The sequence below is a fragment of the Prosopis cineraria genome, unplaced genomic scaffold (genome assembly GCF_029017545.1).
Source record: "Prosopis cineraria cultivar Desert tree isolate PC_DT_omini unplaced genomic scaffold, ASM2901754v1 PC12, whole genome shotgun sequence".
NCBI lineage: Eukaryota > Viridiplantae > Streptophyta > Magnoliopsida > Fabales > Fabaceae > Prosopis > Prosopis cineraria.
In genome coordinates this window covers 39,188,141-39,212,456 of record NW_026555343.1, presented here as the reverse complement: position 1 = coordinate 39,212,456, position 24,316 = coordinate 39,188,141, and the positions used below count along the sequence as shown (strand labels likewise).

The window sequence follows — 24,316 nt, the reverse complement described above, 5'->3', positions numbered from 1 at the left end:
TGTAATGCTTGCGGAATTGAACGATGACTAGCAACAAAATGAAGCCAGCATGGTCCAACCAGCAAGCCACGAGTTCAATAAGCGACCTCTTACTAACTAAGATGTTATTTTGAAGTTAGCTAGTTGATCAATAGATTGTCACATAATTCTCTTTTGTAAATTTTTAGACTATCTTTAACGAATATTTTTACAAAATTAAATAATTTAAGACCAATATAATTTGAAATATGTGAATGTATTTTTAAATAATATTAAATATTGTTGCAACTCTTTCGCTTGTAGCTGATATGTTTCAAAATTTACAAGAGGGATGTAATTTCTTGTGACTATAATCCTAAACATAATAACTACACTTGTTTCTTTCTGCAGCATGATATAAAACACAAGATTTTTCTAAGTAAAAACTCCTAGCATTATCACTTCTCCGTGATCTCTCGAATCATAACCCACCATTTCGATCAAAGAATCATCTACATCTGTACTCGAAAAGAAAGAAGAAAAAGAAATCAAGCCAAAATTGTTAAATCATTTGTAATGTCCGTCTGGAGAAGACATGAAAGGCAAGGCTGATTGCTTCCTATGCAGCTTATGCTTCAAATTCCTCATCTTAGCTTCCACTCTTGCACTGAACCCAATATTGGTTTTCTGTCTTGCTTTAGACCTTTCCCTCTTCCACATGCGTTGGTCCTCTACGTCCTTCTTGTAGTGCTTGATCTCTCTGATAATGTGATGATCCAAAGGACTTTTCCATCTTTGAAAGCATACATGGGCATAATAAGGAAAATTGCAAGTAACTGTTACTAGAAAAGTCACCAACCAATACATTGGGGCAGGAGAAAGAACTTCAAGCAGGATTTGGTAGGCAGTTTTTGAATAATTTGGTGAAAGCATGCCATATAGCACCAGGAATATGTACCAAAAGGCTATACTGCCTATGATAAATATGTATTGCATCCATGTGAAATGGCAAATTGTGAGGGCAATCTGGCAGTTGACAGCCCATATTATGCAAGTGAACATCGTGGTACCAACAACAGCCATATCAGAGGTCCGGCCATCCCCTCGAAACGCTTGGTCAGAGAAAATGCAGATGTTGAATAAGAAGACAACGAGGGAGCAAAATAGACCATTGAGCATCCATCCCAATATTCTAAACCAGTCAAAAAACACATTTCTAGGGCCTTGCTGGTATAGAGCAGGAAACTGCGAAGAGAAACATTGCGTCGTAAATGTAGGTCGGGAAACATTGCTGACACAGCGTGTTTGAGAAACTCCCAAAAGTCCGTTTCCCTTCCGATTGAAATGGACATTTACAAGATCCAACAAATGTGTGTTTGGGAGTTTCCTAAACATGTACTTCAATTACCATGGATGAAACGTTATGAAGAGGACAAACCTGTAAGCAAACTTCTGATGGAACATCTTGTTCAAATACTCCAAGCGAAATGACAGGTAATGATGTTAGAACAACATTGAACAATATCATGTACCAGTCATCATAAACTGATTGCCCAGAGAAGCTCGTCATGGACTCAAAATAAAAGATGGTGAGCCCAAAAGCTATGTTTTTGTAGAAGAAATAGCATATCTGCATGCATAGAACATCATTTTCAATACATATGTTAAGAGTGATATTGAAGGCATATCCAACATGTGAGAATGATATCCAAGATGAACATCGATCAGCAATCACCATTTGAGCTATTCTCTTGTAGCACCAGTGTCCATGGATCACCAAAAGTCGTTCCAAAAATCTAAATTGGGCAATAGCGAAGTCACTAGCCATCACTGCCTGAAAATATGTTACAAGTTAGAGCTCCATAGATTTCCGACATATGCTTTGAAAACAGAAAAATCTGAATGTGCACTTTCAAAATCTGAATGCGCGCTTTCTTGAATCGTAATGATGAAAATAACAATTCAAAAAGAATTCTATGGCTGATGGTGGCAAACTTGGGAATAAATCTTAGCAAGTTAGTGTATTTACTTACACTCTGCTATGGAAGAGAGCACCCAAATTTACTGAATTTAAATTTTGAAAAGATAATAATTCCCATAATCTCATTTTTAAACCTATCCACATGTCAAACAAAAGAAATTTGTAACTTCTTCCAGATAAAGGAAACCTACATATGTTTTTTTTTAGAAAACACTTCCATTTATGATTTAACAAATTATAACAATGCAGAGCTCTCTTCTCTATTGACTTATTTATCGCATATCACAGAGTAACAAAAATCCTCTACAAAATTGCCAAAGATTTGCTTCTCTGCTCATCTTGCTATGAATGTAAATAGACATGACAGGCTTCCTCTATCTAGCTTTCCTATCTTTCGAAAGCAAAGAAACTGAAACCATACAAGTAAAATTCCAGTTGTCTTTGTATATAACGTTGCAGGAAAACAGCTTGGAATGCATCCATACTTTCGTGACACAGCCATAGAGAAAGTGTTGGAATGTACGTCACTAACCTGCATACCTTCAACCCCACTAATACCAATACCAATATCTGCTTCTTGAATCATGCCAACGTCATTTGCACCATCACCTATTCCTAAAGTGGTCTTCCCAGTGCCTTCTTTAACTAACCTTGTTACCTGACACCAAGGTATTCATAAGTTGACTAAAAAGAAGCAGTGTGCAACATTATTCTATTTCTCTCGAAACAGTGAACAATTGCGTTTATGGATCCACTTGAGTTTTTTATAATTAGCCTCACTTAAACTATTTCTGGTCAAACTTTAATGGAGCCAAGTGAATCATTGTGCAAAATACACCAAAAAATCCACAGCTTAGCAGTACTGAAAGCGATGAAAAATGAATATGTAGAATACCAAACATTAGAAGAATTCCAACAGAAGTAAAAATGAGAAACGGGAGAAAAGTCATACCAACGCCTTTTGCTTGGGAGACACACGGCAGCAGATGACAGAAGCACAATCAACAGCCAATCCCAAAAATTGATGCTTCATATCATCTTCTAAAGTATATGCTAGAGCCTTCCCATCAATAATTAATGCAAATGCAGCATGTGGATCTGTCTCCAGCTTTATCATTTGTGAGGCATTGATGATTTGATTCAAAATGCCCTCCTTAATGGCCTGAGGGTGTACAAGGACTTGGTCTAAAATCAGATGAAACCTATGTCCATAAAGTAAATTTCTCTGGTCTCTCAATAAGTTAATTACCTCTTTGTCAAAATTGGTAACTAAGTCTGCCTCTTGAATAGATATGCAGATCTGCTTCATGCCGTGTCGAAGCAAACTACAAGAAAAACTGCACCGCACAATAAAAAGACCATATTGTTTACCAAAGCGGGGTATCTCAAACTTAATTATGATAAGAGAAATAGAATAACATAATGTGTTGAATAATTTTTGGTAGACAGACCCTATGTTGATTGCAGTTTCCATCTTATCCCCTGTCAAAACCCAGATCTTGAGACCTGCTTGTGCAAGTTTGTCAATGCATTGGGGAACCTGATGAGAAAGAAAGAAAGAAAGAAAAAAAAGGTTAAAAATAACTGAGGAAAAACATACTTGTAACACTGACATAAGGATTAATGAAGAATTATAAAGCCTACCCCATTTTGCAGTTTGTCTTCCACAGCAGTAGCCCCAACAAGAATTAGCTCTTTTTCCATTCTTTCAGCTAATTCCTCAAGCACTGCCTCTCTGTCAGGCCCAACAGTCGTTTTGGCTTTCTGAAACTCATTGTTCCAAGCATTGTACTCTTCCTCATCAAGCTTTCTGTAAGCTAGAGCCAATGTTCTCAAACCATTTTCTCCGTATTCATTCAAATGTTTGGTTGTAGCCTCTAAATACGTCTTTCCATTCTTTGATAGTCGATCAAATATGATACTGCATAACCAAGAAGAGTGAAATGAAAGTCAAAGTTTGATCGGTGCCCGCATATGTACTTGTTTGCAGGCTTATGTTTTTGGACTCTCGGTGGTGCACTGATTTTATTGAAAACCATTGGGGACTACGCTTTACAAAGCTTAGTAAAATTTAAATTTCTTTCACAATTCACTCTAATTGTGCTCGACCATTAACATCAATATATTCTGTTGTAACTAGTTAGAGACAGGAACCAGATATTGCATAAACTAACCTGTCAGCCCCTTTGCCATAAGAAGTAAACTTCCCTCCTCATCGCGCACAATCACTGTCATTCGTTTTCTTTTGCTAGTAAAGTCCAACAGATTCAGGATTTTGTACTCCCTGTCTCATTCGGCAGAAAATAAATAAATAAATAAGAAAAATACTATGATATAAATAATCTCAAGAATTGTAAACCCTCCTTCAAGGGGGAAAAACAAGAGTAAAAAGATTATCACAACGAAGTTTACCTTTCAACAGCTTGTTCAGAAGGTGAAAGCTTTTCACGGATGAAAACACTTGCTTGAGTTCTTTTACAAAACTCAAAACCAAATTCTCTTGATGCTGCTAGAAAGCCCCTTCATCAGGGGATTCAGCCTCATAAGTTAAAGTTCCTGTCTCCTCATTCAGCTCAGGAATGGCAGTGTGGCAAACAGCTAATATTCGGAAAAACAATAAAAGGACATCAGGATTGGGCTCTTTCAACCAGTTACAGTTCATGAGACGACCATCCTCAAATCTGAAACCCTTTATAGTAGCCTTCTGAGCCTCATCATCCGTGGAAGTAACAACAGTCTCCAGGTCAACGTTTTCCCACGAAACAGATGCCTTGCCCTCATGTGTGGGTGTTTTGGAGAGACCATCCTGCTGGTCTTCCTCAAGTTCAAGAGCCATCTGCTGTGCTGTAGCAAGCTCAACTTCACTGGAACTCACACCATATGCAGCACCAGCAATGGAGCACTTTAAAAAATCCATCTGATTGCAAGTTAAAGTTCCAGTCTTGTCAGAAAGTATGGTGTCCACTTGACCCAACTCTTCATTCAGATTTGATGTTCGAGCACTAGCTGGGGTCCCAGTTTCTTCATGATACATGTGCAAGTCTTGTTCAACCAAGTTTGCTTGTAAAACCTTCACAACCTCAATTGAAACGTAAAGTGATATGGGTATCAAATATCCATAAAGAATGAGTGCGGTAACCAGATGACTTAACCCAGCCAATGCAGCATTATTGGGATCATATTGGACCTCCGATTGCATGGGCATCAAATACCACCAATTTATAGTTTGAAATCTAGTGATTGCGGCAAATATTACTGAACTGACCAAGGATATCAAAATAAGAACAGTAAATAGAAGGTATATGATGTAATCCATCTTTCTCTCTATTCTGCTCCTTTTTGAAGGAGATTTTGTAGAATTCTGCATAACTTTACTTTCATGACCAGTGAAAACGACAACTCCATATATGAAATCAGTGTTCCTAAGCTTTGAATCTCGGAGGAGAATTTGACTGGGCTCAATCGGATGAACCTCACGTTCATACTCAAAATTTCCGATAAATGTGTAGAGACTAGGATTTGGGTCTTCACAACGAATTATTCCAATGAAATCCTTAAAAGATTCATCATTATATAGAAGCATGGTAACCTCCAAAGATCTTTTTACCTTTAGGTTTGTCTCACCATCTAAATTCATAGTTTCCACATAGCATATCCCATCCTCATAACTTGATGACAAGAAAAGCAAATCAGCAGGAAAAAATTGATCTTTATCTACTTTTACTACATCCCCAACCACAATGTCCTGCCATTGCTTGAGATCAAAAACACCATTGCCTTTATGGACACTAGCTTTCCGGTGATTAACTTTGACATCCTGACGAAACCTGCGCCAATCTTCCAATGCTTCCTTTGCCATACTAAGCCCAACAACAAATGCCAAAGGAGCAATCATGCTCAGCGGAGAGAATGGTGAAATTGGAGAGGCAGAAAGGCATGCAGCCACAAGGAAGTATACATTAGCAACCCGGCGAAATTGCTCATAGAGTGCCTTAGGTAAAAAGGTTATAATATTGTATTTTGTAGTTGATATATCATTCCGGCAGTAAAAGTGAGGCTTCTTTTCATGGAGATGAGGGTGGTTGCAGTGTACAACTCTTGAAAAACCAGGACCTTCAAGGTTCTGACCATTCTCATGTGCAGTGTGACTCCGCCTAAGACAAGCAAACGTGTAAAGATGGCTCCTTTTAATCTTCGCTCTTAATTTACGTAGTCCCATTTAGCCAAGCTCAATGCGGCAATCGTTTACACATGCCAACTAAGAAGAAAACCCAAATCTTGCCTTTAGGGAACGAGTTATCCCAATTTCTTCTTCTAAAGCCTGATGAGATAAACACGGGGATACTATTAACTACAGCAAATAAGCATGATCCTTTCATGCATACGTTATATGCATAATACGTAAAGTTGAATAACTTGCACTCGAATTCTGAATTGACACCATTGGAAAACTGAGAAAGAAAATTGAAATGCAACGAAAGAGCGCCTATTCAAATTGGCAATCATGAATCAGCTAACCACCTTGCTTTCCAAATATTAAAATTCAAATAAATCAAATGACAACCTGTTTGTCTCTACCAGATCATTAATGTGTTCATCATTCTTAGCTTTTTCAACAAAACGTAATCAGTCTAAAATAAATCCAGCTTAGGCAGAAAAGCAATTATTAAAAATAGCACGTATTCGATTCCTCATATCCAAAACTTTTAAATTGAAAAAGGAAATTCCTTCTATTAAAAGAATAAAGCTTCAAGATGCAGGTTATGAATGTGCGAATAAGAAACAAAAGAAAATGTACCGAACGCTATTGAGTCATTCATCTTCAAAATGTAGCAATGCGGGACAAAGAATGGAGACATAGACAGCCCAGAAAATTCAAGTTGCAGATCGAGGAGACAAGGTCTAGAGAGAGAAAGTCACTAAAGGAAGACCATCGAAGAAAGGGAAAGAGAGACAAAGGACAGTGGCCTGTATCTCTCTCCCCCTTCGCTCCTCAGAAGTCGGAAACAATGTCAGGAATTTTCGGTCCCTCATTTCCCGCTATATTTATTTTCGCAAAAAGAAATCATATCGAAATGTTGCAGGTTTGTCGCTTCTCATTATTTGTTTTGCATTGAACTTGACGAACATTTTTTTTCTTGTGAAATTTTACAAACATTGTGACTGATGCTTTAGTTTCAAGTTCAAACTTCCAATGGAGAAGTTTCACTAGTCGCAGGAAGGGAATACAAATACTTGCGGGAATATTCCTATTAAATGGATGCACCCGAAAGAGCAAAGAAAAACGGAAAATGACAAAGATCTTAAAACAATCAATTAATTTAAATTAAATTTTAAGTATTAAATTTTTAAAAATTTATAACTTAGGTCTCATTTAGTATGATTGAATAGTTTTTGATGAAATCGAAATTAAAATTAAAATTAAAATTGGAATCAGAATTGAAATAGAATTGAATTACAAAAATATGTTTAGTATGTCAGAAAAATTAATGGAATCCTTACATTATTTTTATTTGGTACGTAAGACATAGAAATGGAATTATACTTAAAAGACAAAAATACCCCTATATAGAAATTAAAATAAAACATAATAAAAGCTTAATTGTGTTTCAATTTCTTTATGTATTTTATATGTTAATGAAATATTATATAGATAATAGATATTATATATAAGTAAAATATTTTACAAAAATATTTTAATTTCCTCACATGTTTAGTATATAAATAAAATATTAGATAGATGATAAATATTATATATAAGTAAAATATTTCATGGAAGAAATATTATAAATACATATATCGTATTATATTTTACACATACACACATATATTATAATTGGGTGTGGTCATTTTTGGGTATGGTTAGGGTTATATGTTTTTAGGGCAAAATTATCTTTTTATAATTTTTATGAGGGTAAAAGTATCTTAAAAGTCACAATTCTATAGAATTACCCTTGATTTCATAACTTTAAACAAAGAATACAATTCAACCTATTTTTATGGAATTGGGATTCTTGAAAATTATGATTCATGTCTACCAAACATCACTTTATTCAGATTTTTTTTCAATTCCATTTCCATCTCTATAATTTCAGTCTACAAAACATGGCCTTAATCTTTTAACTTTATAACTACATTGTGATTAATTTATAATTTTTTTTTAAATTTTAATATAGTTAAAGAATTAAAAAAATATTTTTTTATTAAAATTTAAAATACAAGTTGCAGTATCTCACAACGAAATTACAAAATTGAGAGATTCAGTTACAAATTTTTAAAAGTTAACACTTTGAACCTAACTTAAATTAATTGATCTTTTTGAAACATATTTGTCATTCTCCCTCAAAAAAATAAAATTAACCAATTGAATTTTATTTTTTATATTTATTTTTGATAACATTAGGGAAAATAACATGAAAATTCCTTTGAATTATCTAAATGGTATTTTGGTTTCTCAAAATATTATAATTCCCTTGAAGTCTTTAGAGATTTTTCTGTCATTAATGAATTAACATGAAAGACAAAATTGTCATTAATTGAAATAAAAATCTCAAACCTCAAAACAGACACTAACACAAAAAGCATTTTTTACCACAATTAAAATGTATTTTTGGTGATAGAAGAAGTTATATAATAGAAGATCGTGTGGCATTAAATAATTTTTTTTATCACAGGTCAAATGAAATTGTAACAAAAGATGTATTTTTCGTCATAGGTTTCAGCTCACCTGTGGCGAAAAATGATATCTTTCACCATAAATACCAACTCACCTATGGAGAACAATACATCAAACAATGGTTATCATTTGCCATAGGTTTCAGCTCACTTGTGGCAAAAATAATATCTTTTGCTATGGTTCAAACTCACCTGTGGTGAAAGATATGTTTGAAGATGCATATATGGCGACAATTGTAAACTACAATTGCCGCCATATATGCATCTTTTACCACAGTTATAACTGTGGCAGTAAATACTATATATTTTTTTATAGAATCACCGATAACTATATACATCCCTTACTTACAAAATCTACATTAATATGTAAACAGCAATTCCAAACACCAATTCAAATATATCTAGTACAAACATATGAATAAAAGTTTACACTTTCAAACAAATATCTAGAAAGTTTTCACTCTAATCTTGTTAATTTTAAGAAAAACTAGACCACATATTGCATATATGTCTCAACTCTTGCTTAAAATATGACTCTAAATTTTGAAAGTGCTACAAATTCAATAACAATGTACATATGAATAATAACTCAAGTATATAGCAAACATTATAATTATAAATCATTATTAATAAATTATTACCTGATCAAATGAGTGAGTGATACCTTGCATGATGATTTTATACATGAAATCATCACATAATAACAACATTCTACACTTCTTGATTGTTAAGGACACTATAAAAAAAATAAAAATAATTAAATTTATTATATCAATATTATAATCTTCATTCTAATTAGGAAATAAATTTAAAATACTTAGTTGCATTGGTACTCACTTGATTTCATTTTTTTTCTTGTCAACCATTCCTGTTAATTTTTAATATATCGCTAAAGATCTATTTACCAAATATACACACTTAAAAATATTAAATATATGTTATTAATAACACAAAATAAATTATTCAAAAACTTACAATTTAATCAAAGTCTTCATATCGTCACTTATTTTCTTTTGTAGTGAACAAAACCAATATATAGTATTTTCATATGGGCAAATGACAAGAAGTATCCAATAATGACTACAATATATTAATTTATATTAATATCACATTATTAAGAAACAAATTTTATAAATTAAGGGGTGAATTTAAAATGTAACACCTCTCAATAATTACTAAAACCAACATCTCTTCTTTTGTTTGCACATCCTCTTTTCAATATAAGAAGCTTTTTAATTCACTTTGCCACATTTTGTTAAAAGTGAAGACAATAACCCATAATTATCATCGACACTGAGTTTAGTACATATTTTATGGAGGTACCTTTAATAATAAAAATACATTAGCAATAAGATAAAAATATTAAATAATAATTTAGAAATAAAAATGAATACTTACATGATAAAAATTTGAATTATTACCAAGTCTAACCACTCAAAAATAATGAGATCATTAATATCTTTTTCGATGACTCAGAACATAATAGGCTTCCTAATAATCTTTTTGACTACGTTTATTTCATCAAAAAATACATTCATTTCAACTACCACCAAAACCAATCATTTCAAATCATTTTGCACCGATTGAAATTGAAGCTTAGAGATTCTTTTGATTGTTAGAACCCTCAGTTGGAACCTTCGATGACAGGCACCATTGGGCTTTTCGCTAAAGGTGCCTCTCACAACTGTACAACATGGTCTCACCTTAAAAAATTAATAAAATAATATTATTTATTACAAAAATTTAATGAATTATAAATTATTTTGTCAGAAGTAAGACACATAAAATATGTCTTAATTCAGACACAATTATGAAATAATTAATATAAGTTATTATATACTCTTGTACTTCAATTACTTATGAATTTAATATTTAAAATAAACTATTATAATTGAAATTTATTTATTAGTAAATTAATTTTAATGATTATTATGACTTATTAAATAATATAATTTAATATGTCTTATTTGGGACATAATTCATATATCTTAATTATTATTCAATTAATGGAAATAATTAACAATATATTTAATACTTTTATTTGATTTAATTAATTGTTAAATTTTATTTAAAATATTTTAAATCAGACACCTTTGTTTTGAGGACTATCACTATAAATGATATTTTGCATTTTATTTATGAAAGTGCTCCTAGGTTTATTTCTACCACAGTTTCTTGAAAAACTATGGCAAAAAATATGTCATTGAAATTTAATTTTGTACTAGTTAGATACTTGCGAACTTACAAATTGTTATTGAATTCTTACGATTTAAAAAAAAAGTTGTAAATAGTAAAATAAAACTTATGAACGACAATTGATATTTACAATACTCGAGAAATATTAAAATTTCAAATGTAAACTTGCAAAATTGCTATTGAATTCTTACAATTTTAAAAAAAAATTGTGAATCTTATAACAAAACTTGTAAATAACAACTAATATCTGTAACAATTAAGAAATATCATGATTTCAAATATGAACTTTCAAATTGCTATTAATTTTTGTAAATTTAAGAAGAAAAGTTATAAATCTTACAACAAAACTTATGAATAGCAATTAATATTTGCAACATTTGAAAAATATTAAGATTTTAAATGCGAACTTGCGAATTGTTATTGAATTCTTGTAATTTTAGGAAGAAAATTTATGAATCTTAGAACAAAATTTATGAATCAAGGGCACGAAATATCTATTTTAAAACTTAAAATTTTTATTTCAGTTAAGGATAATTTGGTATTTTATATTAATTCCTTAATGTCAAAAAATTCTTAAAAATTTTAAGAGAATTATGGTACTTTAAGGGATTAAAATTTTATTATCATTTTCTCATAACAATATCGTGTAATGTGTATCATGTTAAGTAAGATTATGCATGGAATCGAAATTTTGCTTAATGAAAAAAAAGGATAATAAATGGGAGAAGGAACTTCGTGTGTGAAAGGATTAATGTCAGCTTTGCACGCCAAGTAAAAGACATAACATTTTTTTTAATTAGTATTTCTTTTTCATTTAATTTAAACAATTTAATCAGTATTAATTTTTTATATGGTATTTATTTGTAATTTTTAGCTTGTTTTCTATAACTTTCTATATATATTTTTTAATTTTTATCAATTAATATTTAAAATTAACTTTTATTAATTGCAGGATAACATTGTATTTTCAAATATTAAATAGAACATTATATTAAAAATGAGTTTAAAATACTAAACATCAGTAGACCTATAATTTAACTTCTTATAGGCTACTTATTTATAATTTTCATTGTTATTGTTTTGTGATTTTGTTGGTTTAATTTTTTAGTCAACTAATGATAAAATTAACATATGTTAATAGTAGGAAAACATTACACTATTTTTAAATGTTTTAAAGAAATATTATATTAAAAATAAATTTAAAATTTTAGATGCTCCTATAGTTATAATTTAAAAGTAAAACTATCATTTAACCTTTTTAAAAACAAAAAAAAAATGACAAAACAAGTGATTTACTTCCTTACTATTTCTCGTAGTTGGTGTGCATTAGATGAAAATGTTGCTCCAAATAGAGCATTTATCTTTCTAAATTCATAATATACTAAAAACTACATAAAAGGGTTTCAAAAATTATAGAAAATCACTTATAAAAGTATCAATAAGTACGAAATTTAATATCAATTAAGTTTCTTAAATTACATATAAAAATTATGATATAAATGTTATTTCTTACTCACATAAAAATTGAAAATACAATTTTGACCAACTATCATTTTAGAGACTTAATTTATATTAATTTTTTATAAGGTATTTATTTGCAAATTTGTGGGTCATTGTATGTAATTTTTATATCTTTTTTTGATAATTTTTTAATTAACTAATAATTGAAGTTAACTTTTTCAATTGCAAATGCTGGTGAATTATTTTCAAATGTTAACAAGAAAAATTGCACCACCTACAAGTTTAGAATCCGTAAACACTCTTAAATGAATATGTAAAAGGCGAAAATACCCTTTTAACCCTATATAGAATTATCTAACTTTTCTTTTGTTACCAAAATGTCACTTTCCCTAAGTAATGAGGCATAGAAAAACCAATAGATATCGCAAGCATACAAATCAAAACTATAATTAATGGTAAATTATGGTCGATACCATAGATAATCAAGCAAAATGAAAAATAAGCATTAATGTTTTAATTTCATTTAAGTAGAGCAAATCACGATTGAGAATTTATGAACTTGAAAAGCTAACAATTAAAAGGTAAAGGCAAGTGATTTCACCAAACAATAATTTTATAAAAGAGATAACCTAGGCTTCTACGATCTTGTTAAATTCTTAGACTATATCTCCATTGAATTACTTATGATTAATATTGATTGGTTAATTTAGTGTGTATTTAGTTGAAATATCTTCCCAATCAATTACAACCTCTCTTAAATAAGAATGTTGATTTTAATGCAATCATCCAAGAGGCATTAGAAATTTAATAGCACTCTAAAATGATTATATAGGTCGAAGAGGTATATTCTGATCCTAATCACAAATCAAAATAAATTCTAACCCTGTATTACCTAATCTTAAGGTCCATTTAATATTTTCTTTTTCAAGATAAACTCTAAACCCCCAATCATCTATTATGACAAAATAAATGAGATTAAGTGATCAAAACTAACATTAATTATAGAGTAATTGAAGAAAATAGTATTTAATACATAAACAAATTTATGATTGCTTAGGTCATTGAAAAAAAAAATCTAACTATACATTAACAACATCAATCCCATAGCAGCAAAATGAAAGTGCCAAATAAGAAAAATTGGAGAAGGGAAAAAATAAGATTAAACTATATTGAATCACAAAAAGCACATGAATCATTTGCCTCCAAACTCTTAAATCAATGCTAGCCCTCCAAAATTGTCTCCTACGGCTCAAAATGCTTTTCCAAAGTCAAACTTTGGGACAACATTTGTTCTCTAATGTTTTCAATCTGAAAAATCGAAACTGTGTGTTTTGGGTATAAAATTTGTTGTAGTGAGCTTTATTTTTAATTTAAAATTTGCTCTATAATACTGACTCACTGTAGTATGGTTGCTGTAACAGATAACATTAAATTCCATTGTCCCCCCTTAAAATTCATTATATTTTCTTCCTCTACATCTTTTAAGTTTTTGTAGGAATTCTTAAAATTAAAACATCTCAAATTAATAATAAAAATTACTCAAAAAATCAAAGTATAATATTTACAAAATAAGCTAACTAATATTCAAAATAAATACTAAACACAAAAAACTTAACCAAAAATCACTAAATGACTTTTTAATTAACTAATGAAACTTTTAAAAATATATAAGAATATGGAGAGTGATCAGGTAACATTGCACACTTTAATAACGCAGAGGTTTAAAACAAGAACATCATGTAGCCGCTTTCCCATTGACAGTTGAGAGTGGCAGGGAGAGAAGGGGGAAAAAAAGGAGGAAAGATCATGATCGTTTAAATTACGATTAAATCGCTCTCACAACTCGTCAGACCTCTGCCCAGGCGGCTGGACTGACTTGATATTAGACGAAAGACATTAGTTTTCAAATGATTTTTAGTGCCACTATTTATTTCAATCCACTTCAAGAAAACAATTATATATACTGCCAGTGCCAGATAAATGGCCTTTGGTGAGTCTCAAATACCTAACTGATCATATAATATTATATAGTTATTGTTTAAACCCTTCCGGAAGTTTAATTTCATTATCAAATTGGCTGTGAACTTGAAAGTCAGTCAACTCCAATCGATCACTAGTTGCTGCCTTACGCCTTCATGGCTTCATTGTTATCAACATTTCTCAGCAAATTGAAGAAGAAAATTCGATAAACTGTTGGTCGTTCGCTTTGAACAGCTGATCACAGTATCATGGCTTCTGCTGCTGCTCCGTCATCCTCCTCTTCTGCACTTTCTCATGGCCGCTCTGAATTGCTGTAATTGTTTGCGCGCTCTGAATTGCGCTGATCGAAAATATCATGAACGCTACTTCTTCATCCTCATCCTCCTCCTCTTCGTCACTTATTCCTCCAAGAAATATGATGTGTTTCTGAGTTTTAGAGGCGACGACACTCGCAGAAGCCTCACCAGCCATCTCTATACTGCACTATGCCAAAGAGGAATTCGAACCTACATAGATTATCAACTCCCAAAAGGCGATGACATCTCGGACGCACTCAGAGAAGCAATTCAGGATTCAAGTATAGCTGTGGTGATCTTCTCTGAGAACTATGCCTCCTCCAAATGGTGTTTGAATGAGCTCCTCCAGATCCTCTGGTGTAGAGAGGTCCAGGACAGCTTGTTATTCCTGTCTTCTATCAAGTTGACCCATCTCATGTCCGCCATCAGAGGGGAGCTTACATGGAGGCGTTTGCAAAGCATGAGAGAGACTTCAGGCTTCATCAAGACAGCGTCAACAAGTGGAAGCAAGCTCTCTTTCTAGCTGCAAATTTAGCTGGTTGGGATTCTCGAACCTGTAGGTCAGTATAGTATCTCCTCACTCTTTGAAATTGCAACTTTAATTGGATCAATTTATGCTTAGTTAGAAATCAATTCATTACATTTTTATACTTTTCTTCTTTTTCTTGTCCTACTGGCCAGAGTTTCAATATCTTCTTAATTCGTCCATGATTTCATACCTTCAGTTAAAAGCACTTGCTCCTTGAAACTTGCGCAAGTCATATTTGTATGATAAGTCAAGATATTACCTATTAACAAGGCATACACATGGATAGCAAAGTTATAGGTCAACTATATTTATTACAATTGGATTAATCTTTATTGAGTGATGCTCATATAATTCTTCTCTATTCAATTTTAAGAGGTACTCTATAAAAGTGTCCCTCAAATAGTGCCATCTCGTCAAATTTGTATTTTATGGAGCCCCTACTCAATTTTTTTAATACATGATTACATTATCAAAAACACTGAAGAAATATTTGTTCCATATCAAGTATTGGACAACAATAAAAATAGAATATTTAAATCTTAACAAATAAAATATTTATATCCTCTCATTAAGTTTGACCTTTTATTTCTAAAAAAAAATAACAACAGTAACTTGACAGCTTCATGGCTCATGAATCACGCTTTCGATCAAAAATAATGTTGACGAGGCGATTAGGTGTGTGTTAGGTTTGAAGGAGTGGAGCGAAAATATCTTTGAAGTGGTGCCATGTCGTACGGTATCTATCAGCATTGCGCTCAAGTTTTAAGTTGTGCTACTGCCACCTTTATTCAATTGTCAACGGAGATAAGTAACATATTTTTGTTTGAGAGAATGACAAATTTTTTTAAAAAAATAAGTTAAAAATATCAATTTAAATTATTATAAATATTTTAATTATAAATAAATATTTAAATATTAAATATAACTTTTAGATTGTACCAAAAACTTTTATTTGAATTGATATTTATAATTTATTATTAAAAGTTTTGTTAAACACGTAACTATTATTAATTCATTTTTTTAAAATTTAACTGTCTTTCTCCTTTTTTATTTTTTATTTTTTGGTCACTTTAATTGATAGTCCATCTCTTACCAATCTTTTACTTTTTGGGCTAAAATACATAAAGTCTTCCTAAATTTGGTAACAGATGTATATGATTTTTCCTTATTTTTAAACATTTAAAATTAACTCTAGATATTTAATTTTGTTTTTCAAAATCCCTCATTGCTAATTAACTGATATGTTATTAATATACTATTTTCATATTAGATTAATAAAATGCACATGACATATGATAAGGAAAAATGTTTTTATTATTTTTTAAGACAATTTGAGAATGGGCAAAATTATAATTTTTATTTTTAACATACATGATGATACTTTCAATTTTTTAGTTGATGGATATTTTTTTTCATTGTTCACGGGTAATACAATTTAAAAAATTATAATTTTATTATTTTTTATCAATTAAAATAGCCCTTTATACTAAAAAATAAAAATAAAAATATCTAAAAGATGTTATTGATAAAAATTGTATAAATAAAATTTATCATTTAATATAACAAAACTATGCACCATTATTGATAACAAAAAAATATGAATAAAACTAATATAAAAATATATATTTAAAATTTTATACAATGATAATAACAATTTTTTTCCTTATCAAGCCTCACCTATTAAAAAAAATATAAAAATTGATTTTAAATAGTTTTATGATATAATATTTTGTTTAATTAAGGACATTCATGGAATTGAATCCTTTGCCTCTTGCGACCCTGAAAGAAATTGTTATGTGCCACTGTGCGGTGGCAAGATGGAAGGGCAACTAGGTTTTTTTTTTTAAACATAAATGACATTTTAATCCTTATAAAAATAATATAATTTTCATACATTTATTATTTTGCCACATAAGATGCCACACAAGCTTTTATGTGGCTTTTCTTGACATGGGAGATTGTTAATAATGCAATAGGATAATTAGCAGTAAGGGACTTTGAAAAACAAAATTAAAGATCATAAGGGTTAATTTTAAATGATTAAAAGTGAGGGACGTTATATGTAATTACCTCAAAACTCATGAGTTTTATGCATTTTATTTACTTTCTTTCCTGTTACTTTAATACTTTCTTCTATTGTACTGGTCTTCGGAGAAATTATTGAATGTGCCAATTAACTTGCCACACAAGCTCATGTGTGTTGCCTTTTGCTGATTGGAATATATTGCACCACCTACTTAGATTTTGTATGGCCTTCCTTGAAAGGGAGATCAAAAGGATGTTATGTGTGTAATTTGTTGTTTGCTTAATGTATTGAAAAATCTTTTTGGTTTTGTTAATTGTTTTTTATATTTTAGGGACGAATCAGAACTCGTTCAAAGCATTGTCAACCATGTGTTGCAAAACATTGACCTCAGTTGTCCAAGTTCAGCACTGACAGGTCTTGTTGGAATTGATGAAAATTGTGCCGAGATCAGAAGGTTATTGCAAAAGGTTCGAGTAATTGGAATTTGGGGGATGGGTGGTATAGGCAAAACAACCATGGCTAGGGCTTTATTTTCCAAACTCTCCTCCCAATTTGAGAGTTATTGCTTTTTGGAAAATTTAAGAGAAGAGTCCGAAAAGCATGGATTGACATTTGTACGTGATAAGCTTCTCTTTCAGCTACTAAAGGAAGAAAGTTTATATCACAGACCACTTGATGTTGCAGCATGCGCCTTTGCTATGAGAAGACTGAGTTGTAAAAAAGTCTTGATAGTGCTTGATGATGTTAGTAGTTGGAAGCAGTTAGAATATTTAGCTCCGTATTGTGATTACTTGGGACCTAGCAGTAAAGTCATCATTACAACAAGGCATAAGCAATTGCTTATAAGTGGAAGAGTTGATGAAATATATGAAGCCCAACCTGAGCTATCACAAATCTGTTGAGCTTTTCAACCTCAGAGCCTTTCACTCACACCATCCACAAATTGGATATGAATCCCACTCACAAAGGGTTGTTGATTATGCAAAAGGCATCCCATTAGTTTTGGTAGCATTGGGTGCATTTCTTCATTCCAAAACTACAAAGGAATGGGATAGTGCATTGACAAAACTCAAAAAGAGTCCCAATGAAGACATTCTTGAAGTGTTCAGATTGAGCTATGATGCATTAAATGATGAAGAAAAGGAAATGTTTCTTGATATAGCTTTCTTTTTGAAGGGTGAAATCGAAGAACATGTGATAACTCTATTAGAGAACTTTGGCTACCATGCTAGAATTGGATTAAAAACCCTTGTCGATAGCACTCTCATAAATCTAGATGGTGTCACGGTCCGCATGCATGATTTAATACAAGAAATGGGCTACGAAATTGTTCGTCAGGAGTGTACTAAAGAACCTGAAAGACGAAGTAGATTATGTGATTTAAAAGAAGTCTATCACGTGTTAAAAAATAATAAGGTAAGGAAGAAGCATTTATGTTCCAAATAATCTCACATATCTATTAATGGAGAATGTTACATTCATATGATAGATTCAATCTATTTTTATTTTGTTCAATTTACTTCTATTTTATATTGTGGTTTTTCAGGGAACTGATGCAATTGAAGGCATAGTATTAGATTTGTCTAAAATTAGACATTTACACTTAAGCACCGATACCTTCAAAAAGATGCCTAATCTAAGATTCCTAAAATTCTATTCCCCTACGGATAGGAGATCTTGTAAGGTGGACCTTTCTTTTGGCCTTGAATCATTACCTGAGCAATTAAGGTACCTTCAATGGGATGATTATCCTTTGGAGTCTTTGCCATCATCATTTTGTCCTGAGAAACTTGTTGAACTTCGCATGGTAAATAGCCATGTTAAAAAACTTTGGGATGGAGTACAGGTAATAAATTAAAAAATGACAACATATGTTTCAATATTTAGTCAAAGTCTTATGATATTCTTTCTTAGGTGATGCTTTTCTTTTAATTGTATGTGATAGGATTTTGTGAACTTAAAGAGGATAAACCTTGTTGGGTGTAAGCAATTGACAGAGCTACCTGATTTTTCAAAGGCACAGAATCTCGAATCAATGTATCTCACATCTTGTGAAAGTCTGTGTTATGTTCACCCATCTATCTTATGTTTACAAAGGCTTGTCATTTTGGGTCTCGATAAATGCATTAAAGTGAAGAAACTTCATGGGGAGAATCCTCTAAAATCTCTCAAAGAAATCTATCTCAATTGGTGCTTTAGTTTGACAGAATTTTCTTTGTCATCAGAAGAAATGGCAAGATTAGAACTAGAAACTACACGCATTGAGATATTAGACTCATCAATTGGGCATCTCAGTAAACTTAGACAGTTTAGTCTCAATGGTTCAAGACTGAAAAGTCTTCCAATAAACGAGCTATGCTGTTTAAGATCTCTAGAGGAGCTATGCCTTTATAATTGTGAACAAGTAATTGACAAAATGAAGTTGCATGATCTGTTTGATGCCCTGCGGTTTTTACAAAAATTATGTTTGGATGGGTGTCGAAACTTAACTGAGCTACCTGACAATATCAAGCATCTTTTGGGGCTAAAAGTTCTTTCTTTGAAGAATTGTGAGAGGCTACAATCTCTACCAGAGCTTCCACCATCCATTGAAGAAATAGATGCTACCAATTGTTCATCATTAGAGACACTAGTCCTCACTTCTCAGATGGGATCTTCACTGTTGCCAGAGGAAGGGATGATGGCTTTAATACCCTATTCCTCAACTGGGTATCTTACAAAACTGAGAAAGCTTCGCCTCAATGTCTCAAGTCTGAAGAATTTTTCAATTGAGCAGCTATGTTGCTTGAGATCTCTCAAGGAGCTCTCTCTCTTTGATTGCGGGGAAGTGATTGACAAGTCAAAGTTGCGCATGCTTTTTGATGCCTTATCCTCTTTGGTAGACCTTTATTTGAAAGGTTGTAGTAACTTGAATGAACTTCCCGACAACTTCAGCACCTTGTCATCGTTATATGTACTGGGATTGGACGGAAGCAATGTAGAGTACTTGCCTTCTAGCATCAAGTATCTTTGGAAGCTAGACTACATTTACCTGACCAATTGTAGGACACTCCGGTCTCTACCAGAACTTCCTCCATTCACTAAATATGTAAAAGCCACTAATTGCTCATCATTGGAGGTTGCCTTCCCTTTAACAGCTTCTAGACCACGAAGGAAATATCTGGTGGAGTCCCTCTTTTTTGAGAATTGCTTGAAGTTGGAGGAGCTTTCACTTTCTTGTATTGAGGAATATGCTAATTTATCATTGAAGCGAGTGGCATATCTCAATCGAATTGGTGCTTTTTGTTACCCAGGAAGCAAAATTCCTGAGGCTGAGTGGTTTAGATATGATCAGACAACCAAGGCTTCGAGTTTCGTAACCATTGAACTTACTTCAGCAGTGAACAACTTGATAGGCTTTGTTTTTTGCTCGGTTCTTTCTCCGTTCATGTCAAAGTCAAATTGTCAGAGTTACTTGAAATGCCAAATATATTTTGAAGATGGTGAACAAGTCAAAGGCAAAGGTGATGATATGCGGATAGCAAAATTAAATTCGCATCATGTGTTTATGTGGTATGATCCAATCTACTCTGTTGGTATTTTGAATGAACTTATAGAAAGAGAGGACGATCAAGGCAGCAAGGCCAACCCGAAGCTTTCATTTGAATTTTCTGCAGTCACTTATGATGAGAATTACAAGATAACCAAACATGATGGGTTGATAGAAGCATGTGGAGTGTGTCCAATATATGCTTCAGAATATCACAATTTCCTTCAACAAATAGAACTCGGGTCAAACATGGGTGGCCAAAAAGTTGGTGGTCATGGTAATAATGATGAGCATGCACTTTGTGGGATTATGGAATATGCTAGTCTTTCCTCAAAGAAGGCAATTTATGACAATTTTGAAAGAAGCGTTGTTTCTTTCCCCAAACCCACAATTCCGAAGTGGTTTATTAATCGCAGTTCATCACCATCTTCTTCCATATTTGTTTCCGTCATTCCAGATTTTGACGGCTTATTGGGTTTCATTTTCTGTTTTTTTATTCCCCAATTTTCATCAAAAGAGAAGGATTGGAGTCACTCGGGATGCCGATGCCGTTGGGGAGAAACTATTAATGAGGAAGAAGGAACAATTTTGGATCGAGGTTTTGAAGGCCCAAGAGGATGGCATTATTCTATGATAGAATTGAACTCAGATAATGTTTTCCTATGGTATGATCCCCTCTTCTGTGAATTGATAATAGAGGGAGTTAGAAGAAAAAGAGGCAATGATGAGGGAACCGGTAATTATAATCCAAGGCTTTCATTTCAATTTGAGTTTGGTGATGGTTTGATCAAAGAATGTGGAGTCCGCCCATATACGCCTCAGAATATAACGATTTCCTTCAACTGAAGGAATTGAAGACTAAGCAGGGCATGAAGACAAAGAGGCCCCGGGATACTTGTGATGATGGGGATGAACAACTCACTCTAGCAAAAAAATTGAAGGAATCTTGTGTTGTTCAACCTGAGAAAATTGACCAGTTACTACTCACACTATCCGGATTGAATTTGGAATCTCCGAGGGATAGCACTTCACATTAACAGGTTGCCTAGCATTTCTTCATTGGTATATCTCTCTCTTTATATTTTATCCATTAATTGAGCTTCAATTTGTTAAACTGATGCAAGTTCAAGTAACTGTTTTTTCTTTTATTTAAAAAACGCATTATGGATTTATGTATTTGAGCCAACAAAAATTATTGGGATTTGTTAATCAATATGTAAAAGTGGATATCTTTTTTTTTTTTCTTTCTCTTACCACTTAGCAGAGCCCCCCTCTCTTTTTTTCATACTACTTACTTTGATGGTGTTTTGTCTAGTACAGAGCCTATTTTGACTGCCAATTATGGCTGTTATGAAGCTATCCTTTATATCTCATCTCAATGACTATATCAAAAATGTTGCATTAGCTTTGTACTTTCTGATGCAAATGAAGTTTCACAGTCCTTAGTATCTTCGTTAACCAACGTTTGTGTTCTTCTTTTGTAGTTTGACGGGGAACAGGTCTACAGCAAGGGCAGCTATAATGATTGGTGGCGCATATTCAAGTGTTGTTTCCAAGAGCATTAATTTGCAGTAGGAGCACCTCCAAGAATAAATTCAAGTGCCAAATCTCTGGTAAGTACTGTGTTCTTATAAGAAATATTTATACCAGTTTGATAATAACATAGAGTAATAAAAGATCGGCTTTCATTCTATATGTGCGTGTGTCTTTTCTAGTCATGAGAGGGCACTTTCCAATTACCGTTATCACCGTGAATTGGAACAAGTTTACGTCACATGGCAAATTTTGAATTAAGGTAATACCAATATGCTCTGCATAACCTGAGATATTTTTGTTTCTAAGGGAAATAAAATCAGAAGCAGCATTGAAGCTTCCATAACTATTCCCACTTGGTCCAGCAGTCCAGCTGCTGACAGAGCCAATCTTTGAGATCAAAAGGTCCTATTGGTCTGTGTTCCACCTCTTGTAACAGAAATCTCTGCTGACTTGACAGTAAGGATTTGGAGCTACTTCACTCACTTATCATAACATAGAGCATAATTCTAATTTCTTTTACGTCTGTTAAGATATCTTCTTTTGGAAGGAGTTAAGGGTTCCTGTGGATGCCGCAAGTAAATTGTTGCAAAAACACATTGGGACAAGACAATCACTTGGTGGTGTTATAATTTCAGCGTGAATCAATCTTTGTGTAATGGCTCTAAAATCTGAAACAATTTTAACTTCTTGGCGTGGCTGTTTTAAACAATTGCTTGTGCAGCTTCCAAGGATTGCTAGCTGTGTAATCTAATCACTTTTGAATATTAGTGTTAATATAAGTTGTTAAAGCAAAATATTTTCACATTTTGTTCATTAATTTTTCGCAGTTGAAATATTGATTTTATATTCTTTTAATATATTTTTCATTTGTTGAGGACCTGTTTGCCTCACTTCAATGCAGCTGTGCAATGATAATCTATGGTGATCCAAATCTCATTACCATAAAGAATTGTATTTCATTATTAATAACTTTTTATCATGCTAATGATCAATGACAGAACGACGAGTGAGTGATAAAGTGAGGGCCACACTTGGAGCAAATTACTTACTTGATGTCTAGATGTGTATGTTTTTGTATTTTGAACCTCTGTTTTTTTTTTTTTTCTCTTGATATTTTAAACTTGGATTATAGGTCATTTTCTTCCTGAACTTTTTTCAATAAAGCATTGAGCAATGTTCTCTGAAATATTTTTTTTTTTGAAAAGTAATTTTATCTTTTCATGAAAAATCATCAGTTTCAATATTTTGCTTCTGTGGATTACATACGAGCCGATTAATCATATGATAAGGTTTATTATGGTAGGATTAAAGTGTTAATTTGACTATAAATTCTTTTTACACAAACATTCGCACATACAAATTTTGTTAAAATAAAATTTAATAAATATTTATTTTAATAAAATCTTATAAATTATTAAATATTAAATTAAATATTATTATCATAAATATTCACTCAAAATTTGGAATTAATTTTTAAATATTAATAGGTGAAATTGGTTTAGTTCATCGGAATAATCTCCCATCTTCTTCGATAAGTAGAGCCACCTCCACCATTTCCATCGATGTGGACAGAGAGCCACCGTCGCCAACACCAACTCCCACCACCTCCTCCGCTGTAGTTTTTCTCTACTCTTCTCTTCCACCTTTCATTCCGATGCCTCTCGTTCAAATTTCAATATTGGATGCTCTTCTCATTGTCGCAAATCTCGGTGATGTCGTGGGTTTTTAACTGAGCTTGAGAGAAATATTTATATTTTTATATTTTTATTATTTTTAATTAATAAAATATCTCAAAATAATATTTAAAATATATTTTAATATTTATTTTCATATTTTAAGCTTCAATTTTTTTAAAAAAGTTTTGATTCCTATATATCATTTGTGTATCCAAAAAAATATATTTTATATTTTTTATAAATAAGATAATTAATTTTAAAGTAAAAATAAAATTTAAAATAAAATTTGGGCATGTTCAAATTCCTAATTTATTATTAGATAAACATAATGAATAAAATAATATTCTTGAATAATAATTTAATTGTTATCCATGTTAGACTTGATTAAAAATTAAGAATAAATTAAAGTAAAAATTCCTTACATGTAAGGGTTAAACAGTATAAAAAAGTTAAAGAAAAAATGATTTCAAAAA

At 31.9% G+C, this 24,316-nt stretch overlaps 2 protein-coding genes across 4 annotated transcripts; one reads left to right on the top strand and one right to left on the bottom strand.

Annotated features, from left to right (window-relative positions):
* Positions 1–258: 258 nt before the first annotated feature.
* Positions 259–6,956, bottom strand: LOC129287901 (probable phospholipid-transporting ATPase 4). Its single transcript, XM_054924169.1, is given in 12 exon segments — positions 259–1,203; positions 1,397–1,588; positions 1,694–1,792; positions 2,472–2,597; positions 2,892–3,101; positions 3,189–3,276; positions 3,391–3,479; positions 3,584–3,860; positions 4,110–4,223; positions 4,352–4,457; positions 4,460–6,260; positions 6,738–6,956. Coding segments are annotated over 11 exon segments (3,678 nt in total). The 5' UTR covers positions 6,159–6,260; positions 6,738–6,956; the 3' UTR covers positions 259–525.
* Positions 6,957–14,372: 7,416 nt separating this feature from the next.
* Positions 14,373–22,961, top strand: LOC129287780 (disease resistance protein RUN1-like). 3 transcript variants are annotated; one of them, XM_054924026.1, is made up of 7 exons: positions 14,373–15,107; positions 15,763–15,812; positions 17,434–18,518; positions 18,649–18,948; positions 19,048–21,693; positions 22,116–22,244; positions 22,474–22,961. In XM_054924026.1, the coding sequence occupies exons 3-5, from the start codon at positions 17,961–17,963 to the stop codon at positions 21,475–21,477; spliced, it is 3,288 nt and encodes a 1,095-aa protein (XP_054780001.1). In that variant the 5' UTR covers positions 14,373–15,107; positions 15,763–15,812; positions 17,434–17,960; the 3' UTR covers positions 21,478–21,693; positions 22,116–22,244; positions 22,474–22,961. The 3 variants fall into 3 exon arrangements, with proteins under 3 accessions (XP_054780001.1, XP_054780002.1, XP_054780000.1); XM_054924027.1 differs by lacking the exon at positions 15,763–15,812 and having other exon boundaries at positions 19,048–21,671; XM_054924025.1 differs by lacking the exon at positions 15,763–15,812.
* The last annotated feature ends 1,355 nt before the right edge of the window (positions 22,962–24,316 follow it).